The sequence below is a fragment of the Pipistrellus kuhlii genome, unplaced genomic scaffold, assembly GCF_014108245.1.
Source record: "Pipistrellus kuhlii isolate mPipKuh1 unplaced genomic scaffold, mPipKuh1.p scaffold_m20_p_2, whole genome shotgun sequence".
Lineage (NCBI taxonomy): Eukaryota > Metazoa > Chordata > Mammalia > Chiroptera > Vespertilionidae > Pipistrellus > Pipistrellus kuhlii.
Genome location: NW_023425515.1, coordinates 185,894,433 through 185,920,302, shown reverse-complemented (window position 1 = coordinate 185,920,302; position 25,870 = coordinate 185,894,433). Strand labels below are relative to the sequence as shown.

Below are 25,870 nucleotides of genomic sequence, written 5' to 3'. Positions count from 1 at the left end.
TCCCAAAAATAATGGATGGATGAATAAAAGGATGGATGGATGGATGGATGGACGGATGAAAGGATGGTTGGATGGATGAAAGGAGGGATGGATGGATGGATGGACGGATGAAAGAATGGATGGATGGACGGATGAAAGGATGGATGGATGGATGGATGGATGAAAGGATGGATGAAGGGATGGATGGATGGATGGATGGATGGAAGGATGGATGGATGGATGGATGATAAACTGGGGTAACTCCTGAAGGAGAAGAGCTGGAGGTCCCCGGCACTCCCTGGGATGATTCCTTACCTGCCCAGAGGCCTCACGGCTGCCCTTCAGTGTCCAGCCTCCTTCACGTAACGTGTACACACACATGCATATGCCGACAGACGCATGGTTGCATACACAACACACTCCAAGCAGAGTAACCCAGCTCTGAGCCCTGAGAACAGAAACTGAAGCTATGGGTCCCCGACGCCTTTCCCCTGAGCACTGGGCTCCCTGAAGTACACCCCCCACACAGGGGTGGTCAGGAGACTCAACAGCGGTGGAACCCAGTGGGACTCTCTTAAGCCATTAGGTCACTTCAGCTGCCGGGGCTGTGTCCTCCTCGGGACAGCGGCATGACCACAGCCAACCTCAGGGAGGGCCTGATGTCCAGAGAACGCAGCCACGAGGGCTGGCCTGCGCCGGGCACCTGAGCAACGCTTGGGAAAGGTGAGATGAGGACCGTGGGTGATGAGATCCCGGCTTTCCTCTTGGAGGAGCAGAGGGAGGGCCAGGCCTCCGGGGCTGCTGTGCCTGGGCCCCACAATCCCATCCACCTTGTTCCCACCTGGGGGTGAGCAGAAGCCACAAAGCAGCCTTTGTCTCAGGTGAAACCCTAAACCAGCCGCCCTGACGTCAACCCTGGAAAAACAATGCCAAGGCAGCCTTCCGCGTCACCTCTCTGCCAAGATCTGGGAGCAAGCATTCACCCAGAAGGCCTCCCAGAGGCGGTCTGTGGGCTGGACAGGCATGGACGCCATCTTCCCGGAGTCCCAGAATTCCGAGGGGCAAGCAGGACTTGAACTTGCAACTCCCGTCTCTCAGCTCAAAGGCCAGGGCCAGGAGCACACGGCCCATTTCTCAGCCTGGGAGACTGAGCCCGTCCGAGGGACGGGAGGTACTCTCTCTACAGGGGTCTGCCAGTCCCAGGTTCTAATCCCAGCTCTGCCCCTGCCCCATGGTGAGACCTCAGACCCATGGGACGAGACTTCCTCGGCGGCTTCCGCATCAGCACAAGGAGGCCAGGAGGCAGGGACAGGGACAGATGCCCCAGGGAAGCTGGGACAGGGACTTTAAGGAGAGTCCACTCTCCGCCACAGGCTCCAGGCGAGGCCTTGTCCTCCCAGTGACCCTGCGCCGACAGTCTGCTGGGGAGGAGAGGGGATGTGACCTCCTCCACGCTGGCCAGGCAGCCGGCTCTGCTGGAGAAAGGAAGTGGCCCAAACACAAAAGGCCAGCCTGCAGCCGGAAGGGGGAGGGAGCAGGCAGTTCCCACTGCCCGGGCCTGGGGGCTGGGGGGGCCCCGCCTGGGCAGGAGGACAAGCGCCCACTGTTTCACCGAATCCTCATGTCTGCCTCGGGAGCTGAGGCGGTCACCCCCGTTTTGCAGATGAGAGGACTGAGGCGTAGGATGGTGCTAAGAGCCCAGACATGCTCACTCCAGAGGGAAGCTCACACCCGCGGGAAGGCCCAGGTCTCGGCCAACGGCGTGCACCGAGGAAGAGCGGACGAAGCAATGTCCCTTTAATTCTCTGTGGATGCATCGGGCCTCGAGGCACAGAGAGGAACAACCTGGGGACTGGGGCTCTGTGAGCCTGGCCTCAGGGTAATCCCGGCTCTGCCAGCAGCTGGCTGAGCTCGGGCCTCAGTTTCCCCAGCGTGGACAAGTCCTAGCATGTTCTTTGAAGGCAAGTGTAAAAGCAAGCTGTATGCATTAGGCTTTTCCACACGGAACTGTCGAGAGAGCCACAAGTCAGGCCCCAGCCCCTGACGGGGGACCCAGGGAAACAGTGTTTGTGGGAGTTAGGGGGTCAGGCTCCACAGGTCACCCAACTCCACACTCAGACAGAGTCCTCAGACCGTCCAACCCCAGGGGTCTCCCGGGAGAGGGGGTGGGGACAGCCCTCACTGGCCCAGGCTTCTCAACAGCCCATGGGGCTCGCCATCCCATTTTACAGAGGAGGAAACCGAGGCACAGAGCAATGACGCGGCCAAGCACGTGGCTGGCAATGGGGATAGTAGATCAGTCAGTCACCACCCCAAGACCCCAAAGCTGGGCCAAAGCCAGGAAGTGCCTTTCGTTAGAAGGAGACAAACCCATGGCGACTTCACTTCTCTTCTGGAGAGGAGAGGAGAGGGCCAGCTACACGCGGAGGACCCCTCCCTCCCGCCAACAGGCAAGCCTCCACTCCAGGCGACCTGGCCTCTGGGCGTTTTACAAACTCTCTTTAAAGGACTGGCAGCCCCGGAAGGATCCTTTAGCACAGGGGGCCTGGGCTCCGGCCCCTACTTGGCTGTGTGGCCTCAGGGTAGCTGCTCTCCTTCGCTGGGCCTCATCCATAAACCGGGCATGGGCATGTGAGGGCAGGTGGGGAGGGAAATATAAAATATTAAAGCATAAACACTCGGGTCTTTCTAAAAACACAAAGGGCGCATTAAGCCATCTGGGATGACAGGTCATGACTTTGCCTGGAAGCAGTGGATGGGTTAGGGGACTCTGAGAGCGCCTCGGACCCTCTGTGGGGAGTGAGGGGTGTGCGGGGGTGGTGTAAGAGGAAATCAGAGGTGTGAGGGAGAAGAGACAGGCAGGGTGGTCAGGCCAGGGGGAGCTAAGATGAGCAGCCTAGCCTCCCGCCCCACTCCCCAACCTGTGTCAAATCCTGGGCCCAGACCTTGGCGGGGGCTGGGGGGCTGAGGTCCCCTGAGCAGCACTGACCTCCCAGACCCGGCAGCTATGCTCTCACAGGCAGCCCCTGCCCTCCCCCATGACGTACCAGGGGCAGTACAAAGGATCTGGGGTGGCCAGAGGCAGGGCCTGGCCTCGGGACCACGGGGTGCAGGCGGAGGCCCCAGACATGCTCATATGCACGCACGCACACGGGCTCACAAAGCCTTAGCGGCCTACAAAGAGGCCCTGGCCGAGGCCTGGCATCAGGCAGGGGGGGCGGGGACAGGGCCCCCTCCCAGCCCTCCCCTGCCTCCGATGAAGGACAGGGCAGGGGTGAGAGCCGGCCATGGGGAGCAGAGCCCAAAACAAGAGAGAAAGAGAGAGAGGGAGGATGTGAGATAGCAAACAGAACAAAGAGGGCCGAGAAGGCCACGAGGAGGGCGGGAGAACACCAAGGGGAGGGAGGAGGAGCAGGCAGGCCACGTCCTGGCTCAGGCCTGGGCAGGAGGAAGGGGCTCTGAACAAGGCGCCGGCCGGCATCTCACCTCCAGGCCTCTGCACACGCCGTCCTCGCCCCCTGGAGCACCCTCCCCTTTTCCCCGAACTCTTACTGGGCCCTCAGAACCCAACGCAGGCGGTGCCTCCTCCAGGAAGCCCTCCTTAACTGACCCCAGTTGGGTTTAAGTGCCTCCCCGAATCCCTGGGTTTCAGGCACCGCCGTGTCCCACCAGGCTCCCACCCGGAGCCCAAAGCCGTCGGGTCCTGTGTCTGACTTTGCCACAAGCTCTCCCCAAGGCTGCTCCCGTCCCGGTCTTCCCACCGCACCCCCAGATGGCCGTGTGCCATGACCACAGCCGGCCAGGGCCGAAGGAGGCCCTGGGAAGACATGCCCATCCTGCCCCAGAGGAGCCGGTCTGCCGGGGACTCACAAGGTCCACTCAGCCCAGCTGGCCGGCCCCTCCCCCCGGGCGGCACACAGGCGGCGGCGAGCCAAGAGCCGTCTTAAATAACCGAGGCAGTAAAGACGGCGGAAGGCAGTGTCTCCGCTGTGGGGGCCTCTCCATGGAGCAGCTGAGGGGCAGGCGGCCGTGTGAACCTGCACATCCCCAGTCAGAGCACGCAGCCCGGGGAGCGCTGAGCAAGCATCCGAGAGACGGCGTGGAGGCAGCCCCCACCCAGCGCAGCCCCCACCCAGCGCAGCCCCCTGGAGGGGCTTCTGCCCAGGCCAGGGTGCTAATGCCATTCAATCCCCCCGCCTGGCTTCGCTCCCCAGAACACCCAGCCTCACTTAGCAATCGCCACGGCCGCTGCCAGGTCTGAGTCTCATCACCCCGTTCTCTCTCTCTCATGCCGTCCGTGCAGTATGTGTGTCCCCATTTGGCAGATCAGAAAACGTGGCTCAGAGAAGCAACCGACCGTCTCAAGGTCACAGGGCTGATAAGCGGCGGAAACGTGCTCCTCAGCTTCCTCTCTTCCCAGCTTCCCAGCTCCGCTCCGGTGCTCTGCTCCCAGCTGTCTGGTTCTGCAGGTTTCTGTCCGACACCCCATCACAGCTTGTCCCAGGGAAAGGGTGAGTGTCAATGCAAGGGGAGAATGGGGCAGGAAATTGGGTGCACAGGAAGTTGGAAAAGGAACAGCAGTGTGGGGAGGGCCCCGGGCTTCCAATCACTTAGTCCCCCAGGCACAGCAACCAGCAGTTTATAAAGTGCTCCCTCAGGCATCACTTCATTTCATCTTCCAAACAGCCCCATGAGGTCCGGTTTATTACTCCCGTTTCACAGATGTGAAAACTGAGGCCTCTTCCTGAGTGGGATCTGGAACCTGATTTCCTGGGTTCAAATCTTGGCTTGCTGCCTGCAGGCTGTGTCTTGGCCCAATTCCCTTCTTGTCTCTGTGACTCAGTTTCAGCATCTCTGAAATGGAATAATGATAGAGCCCAACTCATAAGGTTAATATGAGGTTACGTGAATTAAATGTAAACTGCTTTAAGTGGAGCCGGGCAAAGAATTAAGGCCGTATAAATAATTGTTTAATAAGTTAATGGGCTAATAATTATTTATTGTGTCCCTAGTCTGCACAGGCACTATTTGAGCAGGTTCTTGTCCCATGGCCTGTGTCCCCAGACTCTGAGCTGCTGAGGGAGGGGGCAGTGTCTGGTATGGTGGGTGCCAGCCATTGTCAAGACAACGGGGCCTCGGCTTCTCAGATAGCCACACCCCGCAGTCTCATCTTCCCCAAAAGAGTCAAGGAATGACTGTAACAAGTTCCCTCCACCCTGGCAGAGTTCATGGCACCAACCGAAAGCAAAAGTTAGGGAGTCCTGAGCCCAGGAGGAAGCCAGCGTCTCTCCTGCCACCAGAATGCCCGAGGCTCCCTCCCGCCTGCTAGCAGTTAGCGTGTAGCCCTGGGAGCACTTGGGTGCTGGGCATGATCAAGGGAGCACGGACTCTGAATGTACAGTAGGACCCACATCCAGGCCTGGCTCTGCTACATGGCTCGGGGCAAGCTACTTTTGCTCTGAGCCTTGGTTTCTATCCCGCAGAATTGCCACCGGTTTAAATCAGATCACATGGCAAGTGTCAGACAGGTAATAATATGTACGTGTTCCCTGCTCCCCATCCCTTCCCCTGCCAGGCCTGCCAGCCCAGGGGTGCTAACCTCTTTGGCTGAGACCAGGAGTTCCCTTACCCAGAGAGGGAGGGGGTCCGGACGGCCCAGGATGGTGGCCCCGGAGGCTCATTGCACGCCACTGCCTGTGACTCTTGGGCTTCTCAAGAAAGAGCTACTGTAAAGTGACAGCAGGAAGTCCTCCCAGCGGAGCAGCCACCTCCTGTTCTGCCAGCCGTGGCAATATTGTGGCAGGCACCGGGGAGTCCTGCCTCAGTTGGCATGTGACTAGACCAGCCTGGACTCCTCCAGAGAGCACTGAACGTGGGGTCTGCAGACCCAGACTAAACTTGATGCAAGATCTGGGCCAGATTTCTTCACCTCTCCAAACATATCATCCGTGAGATGGGCACCATTGCCACCTCTGGCGTTTGCTGCGATCACTAAATCTCACTTATTTAAAGGAGCCACCGCAGAGCTTAGCGCATAGTAGGTGCTCAGTTGATGGTGGCTATTAAGTTACGATGATTTGTTTTTAAACCTTTTTTTAAATGCTTTCACACTCGATTATTTCAATTAATTTTTTTCATCCACCCCAGGAAGTGGAATTCATAAGAAACCTTATCCCCATTTCACAGAGCGACAAACTGAGATGCAAGAGATTAAACGGCATGTACAGAATAAAGCTACAGGGAGAGGAGCCTCCCCAGGAGACTGGCTATGCCTACCTTCCCACCTTCTCCGTTCCCAGGGGGGCAACAGGACACGGCCTGGACTCCACAGGGCTCTCGGTGCCCCATGCCACCAGCCAGGGGGCTCAGCCAGGCCACAGCCCCTCAAGGGAACCTGGGTCAATTATCATGGTTACCAATGGGTGACAAGTACCCTCTCTTGTACCAGGAACTAGAGTGAGAAACCACATCCTGCCCAGGAAACCAAGCACCGAGAGCCCACTAAGGGTGGGAGGGCACTGCCCTGGCAGGCAAGCAGCGCCATCAGAAATCTTCCCCAGCCTTCCACCTAAGTATCTCACAGCCAGCAATGCACAGAGACCACACAACCCCCAGAGGCTGCAGAGCCCTCGGATGCTGCCAGCATGGGCATGCACCACCCTCCTCCCGGCTTCTGCCCATCTCACAGAGTTGGCACCACTCGCCCCTTAGGGCACCCGCCCTTCCACCTGTGAACCTTGCCATGGAACTCTCTTCACCGTCACCATTCACAAAGGGCTGTAGCCATACGGACCCGTTCACTTCTCCCTCAGCCTTGGGACACAGAGCTCAGCATCCTCTTGTCCAGAGAAGGAACTGAGGCTCAGAGAGGCAAAGGGACTCGCCCAAGCAAGCTCAGCTTTTAGCTCCTGTGCTCAATACCCCGCGTCTGGCACCAGGCAACGGATGCTCATTCAAACTTGTTGAAGCGATGTGTTGGGACAGAGGCGTGGGGTCTTCTGACTCCAAGTCCAAACCCTTCCCTCCACCAGCTGCAAGTCCCTGAATGTAGAGTCCGCGCTGGTCATCCCTGCATCTGTGCCTTCCGTCCCCCGCCCCACGAGGCCACCAGCACCCAGCAGCCAGGCCCAAAGCCTCCCTCGCCGCACAAATGCTCACTCAGGCCCCGGCGGGGCTCTGCGACCACAAGGTGAAGACAGACCCAGAGCCGGCCCGGCCCCTCAGAGCTTGCAGACACATCCTGGGCAATTACCATTCAGGGCGCAGAGTGCTGTGCTGGGGGAGGCAGTGGGTGCGCAGAAATTTCCGATAGAAGAAAGTCAGGGAAGAGCAACCCATCCTAATCCCAACACAGCGGACAAAAGGGCTGGCTGCCTCCTTCCTGTCCCAGGCCTTCCGCCAGCCGTGACATGGGAATAAGCAGAACACCAGCCGGGCTGGCTACATCTCGGCAACGGGATCAAAAGCCGGGACTCCAGATGCAAAGCCCACAGCCTCCAGCATCACTGACACGTGGCGTGGTGTCAATCAATTCCCCTGCCAGCCAACCCGTCGCCTTGCAGCAGAGGGCGTGTTCAGATTCTGCGTCCACCCTCTGTGTCCTTCAAACACAGACACGTGTGGAGATGCAGACCACAGGCCTGGAGGGAGGGAGGGAGAGAGAGAGAGAGAGAGAGAGAGAGAGAGAGAGAGAGCAAGTGCGGGTGCTGGGGGACCTCACATCGCATCCGGTGGCAAGGCCCCGCCTCGCATTCCTGGGAGGAGGAATCTTCGGCTCCAGCTGTCTCCCAGCTTCTGCTTCCTTTTCTTTTCTGGGACCTCATTCCCTTCCCTCTCATCAGGCTCTGAAAATCCCTCCCAAATGTGTCCCCGGAGCGAATGCCAACTCGGCCAGAGGACTGTGGAATACTGAGGAGCTAGTTGGAGGGGGCTGTGTACTTCTTTTAAAGGAGGTTGGGAAAGGGGGGGGTGGGGGGGTAGATTTCCGGAGGCACAAATCAGCTGCTAAGAGGAGGAAGAACACCCTCCTTAGATGCTGGACAAAGAAGGAGCCCCCCTTCCCCCCCCCCCCCCCCCCCCCCCCCCCCCCCCCCCCCCGCCCAACACCATCGCGGCGCCTTCAGTAGGACAGAGAGGCAACATGTCCTGAAATGGATGTGCCGGGAGTCCAGCACATACTGGGAAACCCCTATAAATGAAGAGGGCAGGCACTGCGCAGGGAAGGGGGTGGGCTGGTGCAGGGGACACGGGGCCCCAGGCTCAGACACTCTTCCCACCGGCCCAGGCTGCCCCCCAGGAAAACCAGAAACAAAGAATCCCTATCCGTGGCAGCTGCAGAAGTGACCAACGTGTCCCTGGGAAGGACAGCACACAAAGCCCTTGGGGCCGTCTCGGGCTTTGGGACATTCAGGGGCCAGCGCCCCCTGCTCAAGGGCCTCGCAGGGTGTGGAGGGGAAAGGCAGGTGACGCTCCAGCTGGCTCCCCCCGCCACACGCACACCCCTTTGGGGAGCCCTCCGTTCAGGCCGACAGCCCAGCCCCTTCCGGCTCAGGATCAGAAATAGCTGTGACAAAAGTCCCTCCCCTCCCCGAAAGCGGCTTTTTAAAAAATGCTTAAAGGCAGACACGCAAAAAGGAGATGAAAACTCTGCCAAGCCCCGACCTCTGGTGGATGATGGCATCACCTCGGAGCGGTGGGTCAGCCCCTCTGTGCCTCAGTTTCCCCATCTCAGCTGAATCGGTGATTCCTTCCTTCCTTTCTTTTTTTTTTATTTCCTTAACAGCAAAACCCTGTTTTCCAATTGAATCCTCAGCATATTGATCTGAGAGTCATGGAAATGGAGCTGCTGTGGCTGCCATGGCTGAACCCCAGATGCTCAGCCTCCCACTGTCCCAGAATCACCTCAAGGCACCCCTGCTCTGGACCCCAGGCTCCAAAGGGCCTCCTTGAAAACCACCAGGCTAAATGGTCCTCCCTGGCTCTCAAACGAAGCTCCAACCCACCCAGGTACCCGGGAAAAACAAACTGAGCAGTTCGTGCTGACTCGAGTCAGGGGCACCCACAGGGGGAGGGAGGGAACAAAACCACAGGGATCCACCCCCTCCGGGCCCCACCTATCATCCTGGCAGGCAGAGAGGGCAGCCCCCACCCAGGCCCCTTCAAGTCACAGACCCGAAGTGTAGAGAGAGCTGGGAGGGGTCCCCTCCATGAACCCCCAGTGTAAAGGTGCAGGACCTGAGGCTCAGAGAGAGCAGCAACTAGCCCGTCCCACAGCGCCTGGTGGCAGAGCCGGACCCGGAGTCTGGGCCTGAGAACTCGCCACCCTTTAAAGAGGGATCCCGGAGGGATCTCCCAGGGAAAAGCCCCCGGCTTGCAGACTCAGAACAGGATATCTTGGTGGCACTGGGTGGTGACAGAGAAGAGATGTTTGTTTTGGTTTCCACATCGATGCTTGACAACCTGGTCTGTCGGTACTATAGTTTCTGCAACCACATTCCCCACCCACCCACCCACCCACCCACCCAGTGAGGAGCTCAGAGCTGACTGGGCCAAGGCAGAGCCAAGGCCATCGTGAGCAGAGCCGGGGCCGGGGGGCCCCAGGCCAAGGGCTCTGGTTCAGGTGGGTGTTTCCACTGATGGCACCTGTGCTGACTGAGGTGAGGTGGTCAACAGGTGACTTTCTCCTTTTACATGTTCACATGTTCTTGACTACCCAGGTGAATGGATAAACCCAATGTGATCTATCCACACAGGGGAACATTATTCAGCAACATAAAGGAACATATCACTGATATATGCTACATGGCCGGACCTCAAAAACATTACCCGAGTGAAAGAAACCAGGCGCAAAGGACGGCACCTCGCATGATTCCATTCACATGAAATGTCCAGAGAAGGCAAATCTAGAGAAACAGAAAGCAGGTCGGAGGTAGCCCGGGCTGGGGCTGGAGGTTAACTGCAAATGGGCAGGAAGGATCTAATCGGGGTGATGCAAGCGTTCTGAAACTGGATTGTGGTGATGGTTGCACAACTCCGTGGATTTATTAAAAACCATTGAATTTCATGCTTGATATGGGAGCACTGTATGACTTGAACATTATGCCTCCATAAAGCTGTTTAACATATCTTACATAAAAAATAGCGCCTGGATCTGGCCACGAGTCATGGAGATGGAACCCGAAACATTTCCACATTGGAGAGCCCTGAACTCAAGTGGGGCCCCCAAGCTGTGAGTCCCTCCAGCGGGATCAGAGGAGCCTGGAACCTCTCCTGGCACCGCCTCCTGCCCCTGCGCGCAGTGTGGGGCTCCACGCTAGACACCCCAGCGGCCCCGGCAAACACCTTGGTCTCACACTCAGACTCTGACTCCTCTTACAGACAGGAAATCAGGAGCGGGCTGGGAGCGCCAACTCAGAATTACATATTGTCAAGGCTGGGGAGACCCTTTGAGATCTTCTAACCCAGCGGTTTTTGAAAAGTTGATCACATCCTCGCAAAAGAAAATTCTTCTGAGCAACCTGACTATAGAAACAGATAAAAGCAGAATGGGACTTGTGTACATTTGTAGCGCAGGACCCAACATATAACAGCTCCCGATTCTGAATTCAATCCCCGAGATTGCTGGGGCAGTTTTGATCTGTTAATATTTAGAATTGGGATCGTGGATGACAGTTCCACATTCCATCTAATTTTATCTCCAGTTTTGGCTGCAGAGCGTCAAGAAGATCCTGACACACAGATTAGTGGCTACAAATGGAAATAGTTTTTAGCCCTTTGCTTTGTAATCTCAAAATACTCTCCGGACAGAGATGGCAGAAGGGAAAGTTTCACTTGAGTCCGACTACTAACAAGTTAGCACGGAAGTGAGCTTCAATGAGTTAACATTAAGAACTTAAAAGGGAGTGAGCACATTGTTACAACCATTGTAACATCTTAATATTCTTTAGATATTGATTTTTATTTAATTTTCAAGGAAATCCCTAAGGCATCTCTGAGGAAGCCTGGGGCTTACAGTTAGGGAAACTGAGGCCCAAGCAAGGACGTATACTTGCTTTGGAAAAATCCAAAGTGAGCCCTGAATCAACTTCAGAAAAAAGAAAAATGAAGGAGGAGGAGGAGGAGGAGGAGGAAGAGGAAGAGAAGGTGCACACACATCCCAGAGGGCTGGAGGAGAGACACCTCACTCCACCTGTCTCCACAGCACCCATCTCATTCCAGGCCAGCACCACAGGCTGACATCACAGCCCACACCCCGAGTACAACTTAAACAGAGCATTGCTCAATGCCAACCTACCTCCCCTTAACATTGAGCATGGTTTTCTCATCTCCTTAGTAGCCAACTCCAAGAAGCGCGCGCGCGCGCACACACACACACACACACACAGGTAACACAAGCCTGGGGCATGACGACACACTCCACAGTGGCAGACAGAAGGGCCCATCCCTCCGCATTTCACCATCAAGACCAAGTGCCTGTTTGACTGCCCCACCCTCCCCCACGAAGCTGCCCACAGGGAGTGGAGAGGTGCCCCCCCCCCCCTCGGCCATTCTCAAGCTCTCACGAGAGACAACCAGCCCAGCAGAGTAGCTAGTGCACAGTGGGGTTAAGACTTACCCCAGAAAGCCAGGCCCTGCCTGAGAGAGCCCTGAGACTCCAGGCACCTGTGTCCCGCCAGCTTGACAGAGAGACCACCATCTTTAATGACATCAACTTGATTATTCTTTACCTTCCAAAAAGCATCGCCACCCTACTCTCCCCTCATGCAACTGTGAGTGAATTTCATGGTTGCATTTCTCTGACGAGCAAGCAGGCTTCCAAGTGGTTCAATAATCTCAGGTGATGGCGCTGATATTTGAAGCCTCCCCAGTAGAGGAAAAGGAGGAGACCCAGGCCCAGCTCCCTGGACAGACCTCTGTGCTCATGTGACTCAAGGACTCAGGGAGTGGAAAGCAAGATCCTCTCAGCACATCCTCCAAATCCAGGAGTTTAGGGCCAAGTTCTCAATTCAGACTTGCCCGGATTGGGACGCCCCCACCCAGGCCTGAGATCTACAGACAGACCCCTCTCCCCTCCTCTCCTCTGAAAGTGAAGCCCACAGCTCTCTCAGCCAGGCTGTAGGCAGGAAACAATGTTCGTTTCCCACCCGGGGGATCTGGGCTTGGGTAGAAGTGTGCTGGCCAGTCCTGTAGGTAGTCTCCCTGACACCCTACTCAGAGAGGGTGGTCTTGGCCCATTCAACGTCCAGTCTTCCAGCCCAAGGTTACCTCCTTCTGTGGGCCATCAGGGCTGAGTGTGTTGAGGCCCAATAAACCATGACAATAGGATGGCAGGGGAGAGGAGTGGAGGGAGGTGTTTTTAAAAGCGTGTGGCCTATCTAATGTAGGTCTGGTGACCCAGCCCGGCCAGCTGGATCCTACGGAGCTGGAGCAAGAAGGAAGACCCTAGCCCCAGTGAGTAGACAAGAGATGCATGCGTTTTCAAACACACGATCTCATTGAATTCAAGGAACAAAAGGTCAATGGGTTACTTCAGAGTTTTTTCTTTTCAGCCGGGGAAGGTGGGCAGCCCCTCTCCATATGCTTGGGAAAGTACGGAGGCCGATAGACAGACTGGACAGGAGTCCTTAAAATCACTAGTTCAAATCCTGGGGTCACCACTGATTAGACAAGGCCCCTTAGGCAAGCCACTTACATTTCGGTGCCTTAATTTCCTCATCTATACAATGGTGATAATGCTCTACACTCCGTGTGGCTATGAGAATTAAATGAGATTACTTAAAACACCCAATGGCTATTTTGTCACCTACAGAGAACCACGCGCCTGGTCCAACAAAGGTTCCGAGGTGCCCCCTGCTGTGGTCAGCGCCGCCCCCCATTCCTGGAACTAGAGATAACTGAGTTTGCCTAGAGCACGTAGGGGCCTCTGCAAACAGTGTGCAGCCCACCTGCCAGGACCAGCTGGCTGCCCGGCCCCTCCCGAACCCGCACACATTCCGCGGCCCCCGGGAGCGACGAGGGAGGGCGCACTCACCTCCGCTTGTACTCGTCGCGCTCGCGCTTCACCTTGGCCAGCACGTTGTAGAGCGCGCGGATCTCGGGCGTGATGGTGTCGATCTGCACGCCCACGCCGTCGGGGTGCACCCACGACACGCCGGGGCCCTGCACCGTCTCCACGCCGCCGCCACCCGTGCGCCGCACCTGCGTGTAGCTCCAGATGGTGCCCGGCAAGCGGCCGTAGAGCTGCGGGTGCGAGCCGCCGCCGGGGGGCAGGCCGCCCAGGGCCACGGCGTTGGCATTGGTGCCGGCCGCCACGCTGCCGCCGCTGCCGGGCGCGGGGGGCCGCAGCAGGTCCGGCCCGGTCTGCACGGCCTGCTCGCGGGTGAACGTCTTGTAGCGCAGCCGCCGCTCGCGCTCGCTCTGCTGCTGCTCCAGCTGCTTCTCCAGCAGCCGGTTGCGCCTCTCCAACTCGTGCACCTTGGCCAGAAAGCAGCGGAAGCGCACGTTGAGCCCCTTCAAGAGGTGGATGTTCGAGCCCAGGTCGTCCCGCAGCGCCGCCGTCACCGGCGATGGCCCCGGCCCGGGCCCGCCGCCGCCCCCGCCGGGGCAGCTCCCGCCGCCGCCGCCCGGCGGACAGCCGAAGGCCAAAGCCATCTCCCCGAACAGCAGCGAGTTCACCATGCGCCGGCTGCGCAGCTCGGGGCCCCGGGCCCGCGGGTCCAGAGGAGGCTCCAGCTCCGGGCAAGGCTCCCGGCGCGGCCGGGCCAGATTGGGCGCGGGCTCCAGCGCGGCCGGCCGGGCGGGCAGTTCCAGATGAGCTCCAGATGCGGCCTCCGCAGCGACAGAGAGCCGGGCCGCCCCCGGATGTGGGCGCGGAGGCGAGGAACGGGACTCGGGCTGCGACGGAGGCCGCGGCGGCTGCGCGATGGAGCGAGGGCTGCGGATACCGGCGCGGGAGCTGTCACGGACGAAGTGAGTCGCCGGGCGGCAGCGCGCAGAGGACTCTTAGCCGGCACTGCCCCTCGCTCTGCGGCGGGCCCCGCCCACTGCAGACACAGGCCCCGCCCCTCAATTGCCCCGCCCACTAGCCTCCTGCGGCGCTGCTCCTGTCTGAGGCGGGGCCTGGAGACCGGCAACGCTGGGCCACGCCCACCATATCGGCCCCGCCCAGTCCCGGGCTCCGCCCCTCCCTCAGCGCCAATGACCGGCTGTCTGCAGCTCTGGCTCCGCCCATGTCCCCTGGACCACGCCTCCCCGGCCGGGTCCTGCCGCCACCCGCGGCTCGGATGCTTTGCGAGGAGACACGGCCCGCCGAGCTGCATCAGGCTTGCGGTGAGCTGAAGCCGCCGCAGAGCTGGCCCGGCCCCTTAAAGGGACAAGCAGCTTCGGCAGTGCTCGTTTCCCGCTTTAGGTAGCCCTCTCTCCCCCACGTCCTCTGCCAAGGAGACTCCGCTTCTCTCGCACCCCAATTCCCAGGACCCAAATTCTCACGGGGAACGGAAAACCTCGGCCTGGGAGGGCTGGGGAACCATAGCGTCCTTAGGTGCATCTGCACCCCACCTCCACTCCAGCCTGGGCATCCTAGATCGACCTTCCCAGGATATGGTCTCTCTTGTGCCTGCACGTTCCCCACGCGGTGGACCCAGGCGGGCTCCTCCCTCCACCCCTTGCCCCCAGGTTCCTCCTGGGCACTGCAGAGCCCTCTAGTCCCCCTAGAGGGCCACGCCCATTAAGGGGATACGGAGGAGGGGGGAAGGCAGTCCCAGTGAAGACCATTCGGGAATATGACACTCTTGCTCCGCCTAGGCTGCTGTTGCTCCGCCCGGATTGACCACCTCCACACCACTGCCCACTCACAGGCTGACATGTAGCTGACCCCAGAGCAGGAGGTCCATTTCATTGAGCCACTTAGGGGGCAAGGAAGCGGAGGAACCCATCTGGAGGGCGGAGCCAACCTAAGGACGCGTTCATTCATTCCTTCATTCATTCAATCTGTTTTCATACCTACCACCCTAAAGACCAAGTTCTCCAATCTGGTGTTCGCTGGAATCAATTGGCAAATATCTATCATTTTTTAATGGTAATAATAGCTCTCATTATTGTTTGTTTAGTATATGTCAGGCGCTATACTTAGCTATTGTCTTCATTTTACGGAGATCATTGAGACTAGAGAAGCAGCAGCAAGCAGTCCCAAAGCGATTACTCCGTCCTTCCCACTCCACTGGCCTCGTGTCCACTTCCCCATCTGATCCTCACCACAAACCTCGGCGAGGCGGTGACTCCCACCTTTGAATGCCTGTGGTTGTGCTGCGTGCGCTTAGCAAGATATGTTCCAGATTCTTCTGGACACATTTTTTAATTGAAATTTAATATTTGTCTTGTTATTAAATGTTGTGTTTGTTTTGTCTCATTGTATATAAGCTTGAGGGCGGGTACCCTGTTTTACAGGGACAATGGCTTGGTGTTCCCAGCCACAAAAGAGACACAAAGGTGACACAAAGGCTTGCTCTAGGGTGAGGTCGAGGCTGTGATGTTTGCTGTTTTGGATTCACTCCTAAGAACAAACCCTCCACATGTTTCGTTCCTCCCCTCTAGCCTCTTGATTTGAAACTGCCCTGCCGGGAAACCGTTCTGTTTACCCCAGCCCAGTGTGGGCACTGCTCTCTACCCTTTGTTCCCTCAGCTCTGGGTGCTTTTCTTGTTTACTTAACCTAGAGAGTCAAAACCCCTTTGCCTGAAAGCAGGAGTTCATGGACATCCCCGAGGGAGCTGAGGATCAAATTCTGAAGGGTTCGTGATCTTGGGATGGACAAGAGTTTGTATCTCCACTTTTCACCAATCTCTAAATGACACTTAGCATTTGCTTTGGTCATGAATGCAGCCAACAGGTAAAAGTCCCTGTGATTTTGCCACTAATAAAAATCACACATATTTTCACATCACACTTCAGTTACTGTAGACATCTCAAAAGATAGTTTAAGCTACCACAACTTGGCAATGAAGGTCATATCAGACTCACCACTAAATCTTTCTTTTTAAAAAAAATATATTTTATTGATTTTTTACAGAGAGGAAGGGAGAGAGATAGAGAGCTAGAAACGTCAATGAGAGAGAAACATCGACCAGCTGCCTCCTGCACATCCCCTATTGGGGATGTGCCCGCAACCAACGTACATGCCCCTGACCAGAATCGAACCTGGGACCTTTCAGTCTGCAGACCGACGCTCTACCACTGAGCCAAACCAGTTTCGGCTAAATCTTTCTTAATGGATTAATAAAGAAGCACATGTTATTATATCCCAAAAGTTTTTAAATACTTTATAATTGTATTTTAGTAAAAATTGTTTTTATTGTGATCTGAATGCAATTTTTAAAAATTATTTGGAGGCTCTAGCCAGTTTGGCTCAGTGGATAGAACTTTGGCCTGCAAACTGAAGGGACCCAGGTTTGATTCCCATCAAGGGCACATGCCTGGGTTGTGTGCTCAATCCCCAGTAGGGAGCAAGATGAGAGATTCTCTCTCATTATTGATGCTTCTATCTCTTCCTCTCCCTTCCTCTCTGAAATCAATTTTAAAAATATTTATTTTTAAAAGTTATTCTAGGACTTTTGTTGCATGCATATAAGCATAACCAATGGACACAAGACACTGGGGAGGGGAGGAGCGCATGTGCCAGGGGATAGGGGAGGCCTGGGGCAGGTCAAGGGGGAAAAGAGGGAGACATATGTACTACTATTTATAATACCTTAAGTAATAAAATAAAAGTTTTAAAAATCTATAATTTAACTTCAACTAGAAGAGTCTTTAAAATGAGCCGAGGTACAAAAATATTCATGAATCTCTTCTTTCTGATATGACCTAACATTCAATGAATGTCTCATAATGTGACGAGTATTTTTTATACATTTTCCCATATTATTTCATAATAGCATTGTGAGATGGATGTCATTGTTTCCAGTTCAAGTTTGAAAAAAAATAAGAGCTTGAGTCCATTGCCCAAGATCACACTGGAAATAAGAAGCGAGGGTGAGATATTTATTTTGTTTGCCTAAAATGCATCACATTTCCCCCCACATAGGACAACCCACCAAACTGGTATCAAAACAGAAAACAAAATAAATAAAAATAAAAAAAGTTATCCTGAGAAGGTGTCCAGAGTCTACACAGGATGCCCAAGGGGCCTGCAGGGCAGAGGGGTTAAGAAGCCATACCTGCCGAAACCAGTTTGGCTCAATGGATAGAGCGTCGGCTTGGGGACTGAAAGGTCCTGAGTTCGATTCTGGTCAAGGGCATGTACCTTGGTTGCGGGCATATCCCCAGTAGGGGGTGTGCAAGAGGCAGCTGATCAATGACTCTCTCTCATCAATGTTTCTAACTATCTCTCTCCCTTCCTGTCTGTACAAAATCAATAAAATATATTAAAAAAAAAAAAAAAAAAGGAAGCCATACCTGGGGATGGTTCCCTGCAGCCTTTTCCACGAAAAGTCTGATCTGCCATCAGAAGGGTCCTGGGGTTGGGGTGTGAAACCCTGGGGTGGGGGGTGGGGAGGGAGGACAGTGAATACCCAGCTCTGTCCTGGGCACTGAAGAGACTCAGAAATTCCATAATCCTTTATTGAGCACAGGCCCTGCCCCAATGCTGGGAATCAATTGTGAGCAAAGCAAGAATTTAAGGAGCTCTGGGGCCAGATTGGAGCACCTGAGATATGGGAGGGGGTTCAGGGAGGGACACCCGACCTGGAAGAGATGGCTGAGCAGAAGCAGGAGGTCTGAAGGAAATGCAGGACGTCGAACCCAGGCTAGAAGGGACTTCTACCTGAATTGTAGGAACAGGATATGTACAAACCAAATGGCTAGAAAATCGTTCTGTGGCCTCACAGGTGCAAAAGTGAGAGGCTGTGATTCTTGAACTTTGTTGGTAACATGAGTGGGGAGGTTAACTTTATGCCTCCAGCTACAGTGACCAACTGTCTCCATCTTCCCAAGACCCAGGGGTTTCCTTGACCTTGGACCTTTATTGCTCAAACCCAGAAAATCCCGGACAAACCAGGACCAGCTAGTCATCCTACTCCCACCACATAGCTCTGGGGACCTCTGAGGCCAAAAGTCTGGTCATTAATGTCAGCCCACACAGAGTCAGAGTGCAGCAAACCCAATGTTCTCATTATAGACAGGAGAATTGAGGCCCAGAGAGGGCTAGGGGTTAGCCCCAGGTTGCCCAAATAATTAGTGGCAAAACTTGGTCTACAATTCTGGTTCCATTCCCCATCCAATGCTCAGGGCACTAAAGTCAGTGGTCCGTTCCCCGCAGCCCTGGACACCTTCATGGCCCCCATCCGTCGTCCAAAGAGACGATAGGTGGGTCCTCACCAGGGCTGGGGGTATCCAGCAGACAGGAGGAATGCCAGCCTCCACTCCCTTAGGGGGGCAGCTCCTCTTGGCCCTCAAAACCACGGGGTGTATCAGACACCCTTCCTGGAAGCAAGAAGAGAGACTATTTTCAGAGATGGGCTTTTGAGACAAAGTTGGCCCAAAGTTGTCCCAGCTGTGTGACCGGGCAAGTTACTTCTCATCTCTGAGCCTCAATTTCCCCATCAGTGAAATGGGCATAACTTCATCTGCTAGGCCCTTTTATACCCTCTGTCCCTGTGAGAGCCACCTTGCCAGCCTCATCAAATTGCTGGGTATGCATCAGGCTCTCAATAAACAGTTACTGAGTGAATGAAGGAAGGAAGGATGAATAGATGGATGGATGGATGGATAGATGGATGGATGGATGAATGAATGAGTGGTCAATCAACTTTTATTCTTCCCACCTTACTCTCTCACCATTTCACCTGGTAACTACCCTCCTCCTTCAGGTCTCAGCATCATGCATAAAACATTCTCTGCCCTCCCAGCACCCTCCAGGTCTGGATTGGGATGCATCCCTTGGACTATGCCAGCATTATGCCTACACACAGCATAGCAGACCAGGTACATTCTCTTGTCATCATTGGTGTTTTCATCTCCACCCCACCCCACTCCAACCTCAACCCCCAGTGCTCCCTACACCATGATCTCCATCAGGCAGGGACCTTGAACCAGAACCAAGTCTAGTTCATTGCTGCACTCCTGTGTTCTGGCACATAATAGCTTCTCGACAAAGATGAATTCAGGTAAATAAATGAATGAGGGCTGGAAAAAATCCTGTAAAGTGCTAAATAAATGTTAGACTTTCATATTTTAATTACACCTCTTTGTCTCACAACTTTTTGCGGAATATGTTATATATCATACAATTCACCCATTTCAATGGTTGTTAGTAAGTTTACCAAGTTATGCAACTATCACTATAAATCCGTTTTAGAATATTTCATCTCTCCCAATAAGATCTCTCATGCCCCTTTACCGTTATTCCCTGTTTCCACCCCCGCCCCAGGCACCCACTCATCTATTCTCTATAGATTTTCCTTTTCTGGACATTTAATATAAACAGAATCATGCAATAGGTGCTCTCTTGTGTCTTGATTCTTTCACTGAGCATAATGTTTTTGAGGTTCACCCATGTCATAGCATCAGCAGGTCCTTCCTTTTGATGGACAATCTCTTTTTAAATTTTGATAGTTTGAACTCTTCCTCACCTGGTTTACTTTTCTACACTCCAGTTCCCAACTTGGAAATAAAACTTATAAGAATATATCTAACTTGGAAGTAAAACTAATAAGAATATCCACTTCATAGCATGGTTGTAAGGGTTAAATGAGTTAATACATGTAAAATCAGCATGTAGTAAATGCTCAATAAATAGTAGCTACTCATACCATTTTTTAAAACCTTTTTGCTTATGCAAATATGGGCAGTCCATAAATATATAAAGAGGCAGGGGAAAATAAGGCACCTCCAATGGTCTCACACCCAGTGGTCCTCTCTGGCATCTAAGTTCAGTCGGGGAGAACAAACTGCTCTCTCCACTGTGTCCCCCATCCTCACCCGCAGGCTGCAGTTTCTAGAACATTCCCACCAGGTCTCTTCATGGAGAAATGAAAGAGAGCAGTAAAACATGATGGCACAGAGGAAAGGGAGCGGCTGCAAATCCCACATGATGCCACAGGTGGAAATTAATCCTTTAAGCAACACAGCAGACTCTTGAGGTGTCCCATCTGTCCTCCCTCAAAACAATCTCGATGACGGCGGCGGCCAAGAACAACACCAAAGCTGGCCAAAAGGGCAACTCTGGCTTGCCTCGGCGGCGGTGACACGTTGCTGGGCCTCATCCCTCCTGGGCACCTCCGGGCGTATGAGCGACTTAAGCTGCCTGCTGGCTCGACAATTATGCTGGGCGGGTTTGCCTTCCTTGAAAAGGGCGTAGGTCTCACCGGCATCAGGGCGCCAAAGTGTCCCACTGGCTACCCGACAGCGTTGCTCTTGGTCAACAACAGCCTTGGGAGAGCCTTTCCAGAACCTTCTCCGGGCTTCTGTGGACCTGTCTTGGGAAGGCCAATTGGGCAGCACTGTATAATCTGGCCACCTGGCCACGTGGGTATGAGGAGGGCATCCAGGGCCGGGCTCCATTCAATTACCTGTGTGACTGTGGGCAGGTGCCTTCACTGCCCCGTGCCTCAGTTTCCCCCTCTGTAAAATGGAAGGTAGTATTCACTGGGAGGATTAAACAAGCCCACGTGTCTGAAAAGCTGAGAGCAGTGCCTGGCATGTATTCGGAGCTGGCTATCATGAGCCAACATTTCCCGAACCTCCAGGATGTGCCAGCGCCGTGCTAGGTGGTGGTTTGAGCTCCACGTGAGAGGGAGTCAAGGCCAGGAGTTTCAGAGGCCTAACCAGGGCTGAATTACCCTAGGGGAAGCCACGAGTTTGCGGGGCTTGCTTTCAGGCCTTATTCCCCAATTCCTGTGTGACAAGCGTCTGTTGAACATCTCTTTCACCCGGACCCTGCCCCTAAAACTCCACATGATAAAGGCCCTTCTACAGGTGGGGAAAAGGGATTTCTGGGGGTAAGGTAACCTACCCATAGCCCATTGGAGCTCCGAACCCAACTCTGAACTCCAAGCCCCGTCCCTCCCGCACTGACTGCAGCTCCTTCTCAATAACTCAGAGGGGGACATTCAGACACAGACCTGAGGAGTGAGCTGTTGGCATCCTTTCTGCCCACCCCTCCCCCTGCAGAAACCCTCCATGAGCGGAAAGAGGCATAGAGAGGTGAGGGGCAGGAGCATCTCTAAGGGGCCGGCGCCATTCACACCTGCCTCAGGGCCTTTGCACATGCTGGTTTCACCTCCAGAAGCACTGCTCCCCTCCTCGCTGGCCTGTTTGTACTTATCCTTCAGATCTGAGCTTCAGTCCCCCTCTCCTTTTTCATCTGTTGTCTTGTTTTGACTTTGTAATGAGTTATGTTCAGTAAAGAGCATCAGTGTTACATGTACGGCTCAACCATTTTCCACATACGCACACCCCGGTGTACTCACCCCCGGGCACTGCCCACACACTGGAAGGCTCCCCCTGCTCCCTTCATGGTGCCTCCCGCGGGCAAGCAGGTTCTGGCGCTTCTCACCACGGGTTCCTGGCCAGCCTCCTGTCGGTGGGCTCATACGGGGTGCTTTTGGCTTCATTGGCTCAGTCTGACCTGCAGGGGAGCCGCCGTGCAGCAGCATTTTGCTCTTCTGCTTGGCTGTGTGGTACCACACGGTAGGAAGTTATCACAGTTTATTTACTCAATCTCCTGCGGATGGACGCGGGAGCCGTCTCTGGTTTGGGGCTTAAGATTCTATGAACCTTTTTCTTGTATATCTTCTGGTGACGATAAGTGCTTGCTCCCCTTGAGCACAAATCCAGGGATACAGCTGCCATGTCCTAGACCAGTGGTGGACAAACTCATTAGTCAACAGAGCCCAATATCAACAGGACAACGATTGAAATTTCTTTGGAGAGCCACATTTTTTTAAACTTAAACTTCTTCTAACGCCACTTCTTCAAAACAGAATTGCCCAGGCTGTGGTATTTTGTGGAAGAGCCACACTCAAGGGGCCAAAGAGCTGCATGTGGCTCGTGAGCCGCAGTTTGCCGACCATGTCCTAGGGCACATGTGTCAAACACAAGGCCCGCGGGCCAAATCTGTCCCGCCAGGCCTTGCAATGTGGCCCGCACCACGCTGTCATCACTGCACTCCGCTGCGTTTCCATCACAATGACAGTTTATGACTGTTCAGTAAACCATTCGGCCCGCGATTTAGGCTGGATTTTAGATTTTGGCCCCTTCTCTGATTGAGTTCGACACCCCTATCCTAGGGGATGTACATGTTTAGAATTAGCTGGCCATCACATCTGCACCCCCTTCACCAGTGTCTGGAGTTCTGATTGTCCATGTCCTAGCTAATACTGGGTACAGCTGGTCCTTTCTATTCCAAGCTTTCGGGGTGTGTGTGTGTGTGTGTGTGTGTGAAGAGTAGCACTTCCCCCTAGAAGCCACTCTGCACCCCAGACCAGAGTAGGGGCCTCCTGGCCCTGCCCACTATGGATTGGTTCTCTGAGGCATTTCTACCAGTTCACTGTCTCCCTCCTCTCAGGGGGCCGGGGGGGGGGGGGGGGCCGCGGCGCGGGGCTCCCGAAGGGAGGGAAGGATGCTCTCTTTGACTACAGCGCCCTTGGCAAGGAGAAGCCAGACCCTGCCGCCTGCTCCCAGGCCACCCAGCCTCTTGCAGGGCAGCCTGAAGTCCAGCCCCGAGGAGGCGGGCTCTCTCTTTAAAGTGCCCTAATCACTGTCAAACCCCATGCTCCTTCCTGGGCGCATGAGCCTCAGTTTCCCATGCACAGAATAAGAATGCTACTTCTGCCCCACAGGGCTGTGGAGAGCCAGGTGAAATGCAATCCATGAGTCCTTGGAAGGGTGCTGGGCAGAGGGGCGTGGTGCCTGAGATCACTCCACCGCCTGCAGCCCTGTCTCAGAAGAGAAGACCTCTCCTGCCTCAACCTTCTCATCATCAGAAAGCTTTGGCCGTGTGAAGCGACACGTCCCTCTCCGCCCCAAGTGATGGGCTCCTGACCTCAACACCCAGCAAGCACTGGGAGCCTCCTCGCTGCTCCCCACGCGGCATCCCGCTCCTGCCTGGCCACCCCTGCTCCAGCAGGCATTGCCCTAAGCGTGTCCCTGCATCGTCTCATTCCGTCCCAACCTTGTCCATTTGAGGGGAGGCCTCATTTCCCTTTTCCAGATGGAGAAACTGAGGTTCGAAGGAGCAGCTGAGTGGCGAGGGGAGGCTCTGTACCCCATCCCAGGCCTGGAGATCCTAAGTCTGAAACCTGGAGCCGGGTCCTGTGTGGACACTGCTGTGTCCCCACCAGCCTTAGGGCGGGGAGGGCTGGCCACTGCAGGGGGAGACCAGGAGGTGTGGACTGTTGTCAGGAAGGCCCTGGGAGTTCCAGAAACCACAGGCTAGCAGGGTGGGCAGGGCAGGGGAGTCCTGACCCTGTGGGGTACCCCATGTCTTCCCCAAGGGCTGGCTTTGTGAGCCTGGTGAATCCCCACTCCCCTCCTCTCCCCTCCCCTCCCCTCCCTCCAATGTCTGGTTTGTAAACGGCTTTCTCACGTGATAGAGAAAGCCCTTGGAGGAGAGGAGGGCAGGTTCCCCGTTCCCTGTGGTCCCATTTCTGCTGAAACAGGTGTCCCAGCAACAAGGACATTGCCTGGGAGGCGACTGCTCGGAAAAGGGTGAGTCCAAGGACCGCTCCTTCCAGCGCCATGAAAGGCAGGAATGCACTGAGCTCATCCCAGGCCGGACGACAGGGCCGTCTCCCTAATTGTCCTGAATGCAACTTAAGACGACACGTCACAGAAGCCACTGTGTCAGCCCCGGCGACTTCCCGGACGGCGGTTTCGTAACGCTAGGGCCTGGCCAGCGAGGAGTTTCCTGGGTCCCCAGCCCCCTGAGCCTTCCAGCCCAACTCCAAAGTGACAAAGGAGTCCCTGCGGTGCCCAGCAGCAGGGCACTGACCTCATCGGTCACGGTGCATCTGCGAGCAGTGACACTCAGTGATCCAGAGGCTGACACACGCCCATGTTTATGGCACGGGGAGCCACCCACCTGTTACCATGGACGCGAGAAGCATGTGCATTAATGTCCATTTAAAAAGTGCCCGTCGTATGTCTGTAGGATCGTCTGTGTGCACGCCTGGAAAGATATCTGGAAGGACATCCATGAGGTCAGCAGGGGGTCTTTCCTTTCGTTAAATACCTTCATGTGTTTTCTGAGTAACTGTGATTGTTACAGAGCTCTGTGCCAGGTATCAGGTGAGCCCCTTACCAGCAACATCTCACTTAATCCTCCCATCAAGGCACAGTCAGTAACTTCTTTTCTCATTGCACTTATTACTTTTATAAAGTGAAAAATAGGAAAGCTTTTTCACTTTGGAAATTTCAAAAACAAAACAAAACACCCACATCATTTATCGCATTTGGCTGCATACAGGACACTGGACCAAGAGGGAGATCTGAGACACCCAGGATGCAGTCCTTGACTTCAAGAAGGTCCCAGGCCCAGGTCCCTAAAAAACTAGAATCTGCCGAAACCGGTTTGGCTCAGTGGATAGAGCATCGTTCTGCGGACTGAAGGGTCCCAGGTTCGATTCCGGTCAAGGGCATGTACATTGGTTGTGTACCTCTCCCTTCCTCTCTATACCTCTCCCTTCCTCTCTGTAAAAAAATTAATAAAATATATATTTTTAAAAAAGAACTAGAATCTAGTTTGCCTCTGGTAGGTGGACTGAGGGAAGCACTCCGCAGAGTTATGAGAAGACAGAACAGCAGACTGGCCTGAGGAGCCACAAAACAAATATGTATTGACCAACTACGTACCTCTGCTCTGAGCGCCTTAGCTCATTCGGGCTCACAGCAGCACTTGGGGTGGACATGACTCCCATCATTGTACCCTAAGGGGATCCAGCTCACCAAGGCCCCCAGATTGTCCCAGAGCCACGAAGCTAGGACTAGCAAAGACAGAATTTGGACTTCCATCTCCAAAGCCAATGAATGCTCTCTCTCCCACTCCCAGCCCTCCCACCAGCCCCAGCCTAGTGGTCAGGACCGAGCAGCCTTCTGTTCCAACGTGCCTCTGCCTCGTAGGTAACATTTCAATAGCAGGAGAGGCACACAAAGGCAATTCCCTGTCCAGGCCTCAGTTTCCTCACCGTGGAATTGGAGGTAATATCAGCCTTCTAGGGTCGGTGTGAGGACTGACAGGGAAATCCAACCTATTTCCGGCAGAGACAATAGAGATAATTTTCATGTGTGTACAGCACCTTGAAAACACTCCTGGCCCATGGTGAGCACTTCGCTACACAGAAGCTGTTGGGGATTCTGGTGTCAGGCTGCCTGGGTGTGTGTCTCTTCTCTGCCACTTCCTGTGTGACACTGGGCAAGCTACTTAACTTCTCTATGCCTCACTTTCTTCACCTGTAAAATGGGAGTTATAGAAAAAGTCCCAACCTTCTCCTTTTGTTTTGTTTTTGTTTTTTTGGTGTGGTTTTTTTTTTTTATTAATTTTTTTTACAGAGAGGAAGGGATAGAGATAGAGAGCTAGAAACGTCAATGAGAGAGAAACTTCGACCAGCTGCCTCTTGCACACCCCCCACTGGGGATGTGCCCGCAACCAATGTACATGCCCGTGACCGGAATCGAACCTGGGACCTTTCAGTCCGCATACCGAAGCTCTACCACTGAGCCAAACCAGCTTCGGCAACCTTCTCCTTTTGTAGAAGGCCAATAAGGGAATACATTAGAGGAGTCAGAGCAAGGCCAGCACATAATAGGCATTGAACAAAAGGTCATTATTGTCACTAATCTTGCGTTGTACTGCAGAGACTTCTCAAGTTCTCAGAGCCTGCTCCTTGCCGCTGGGATTTTTAA

General features: G+C 54.7%; 1 protein-coding gene and 1 long non-coding RNA gene across 3 annotated transcripts in view; one reads left to right on the top strand and one right to left on the bottom strand.

Moving 5' to 3' along the window:
- Window positions 1-13,942, bottom strand: part of IFFO2 (intermediate filament family orphan 2) — a 42,854-nt gene extending 28,912 nt beyond the window's left edge. Inside the window, exon 1 of one of the 2 annotated variants that reach the window (XM_045585109.1) lies at window positions 13,010-13,942. In XM_045585109.1, coding sequence (XP_045441065.1) covers window positions 13,010-13,656 — 647 coding nt within the window. In that variant the 5' untranslated portion in view covers window positions 13,657-13,942. The remainder of the gene's footprint in view (window positions 1-13,009) is intronic. The other variant, XM_036443930.2, reaches the window with a different exon arrangement.
- A 74-nt stretch (window positions 13,943-14,016) lies between these two features.
- LOC118722464 lies at window positions 14,017-21,203 on the top strand. The gene is made up of 4 exons (XR_004989009.2): window positions 14,017-14,386; window positions 18,838-18,952; window positions 19,955-20,069; window positions 21,050-21,203. It is a non-coding gene; the product is annotated as an uncharacterized LOC118722464 (long non-coding RNA).
- The last annotated feature ends 4,667 nt before the right edge of the window (window positions 21,204-25,870 follow it).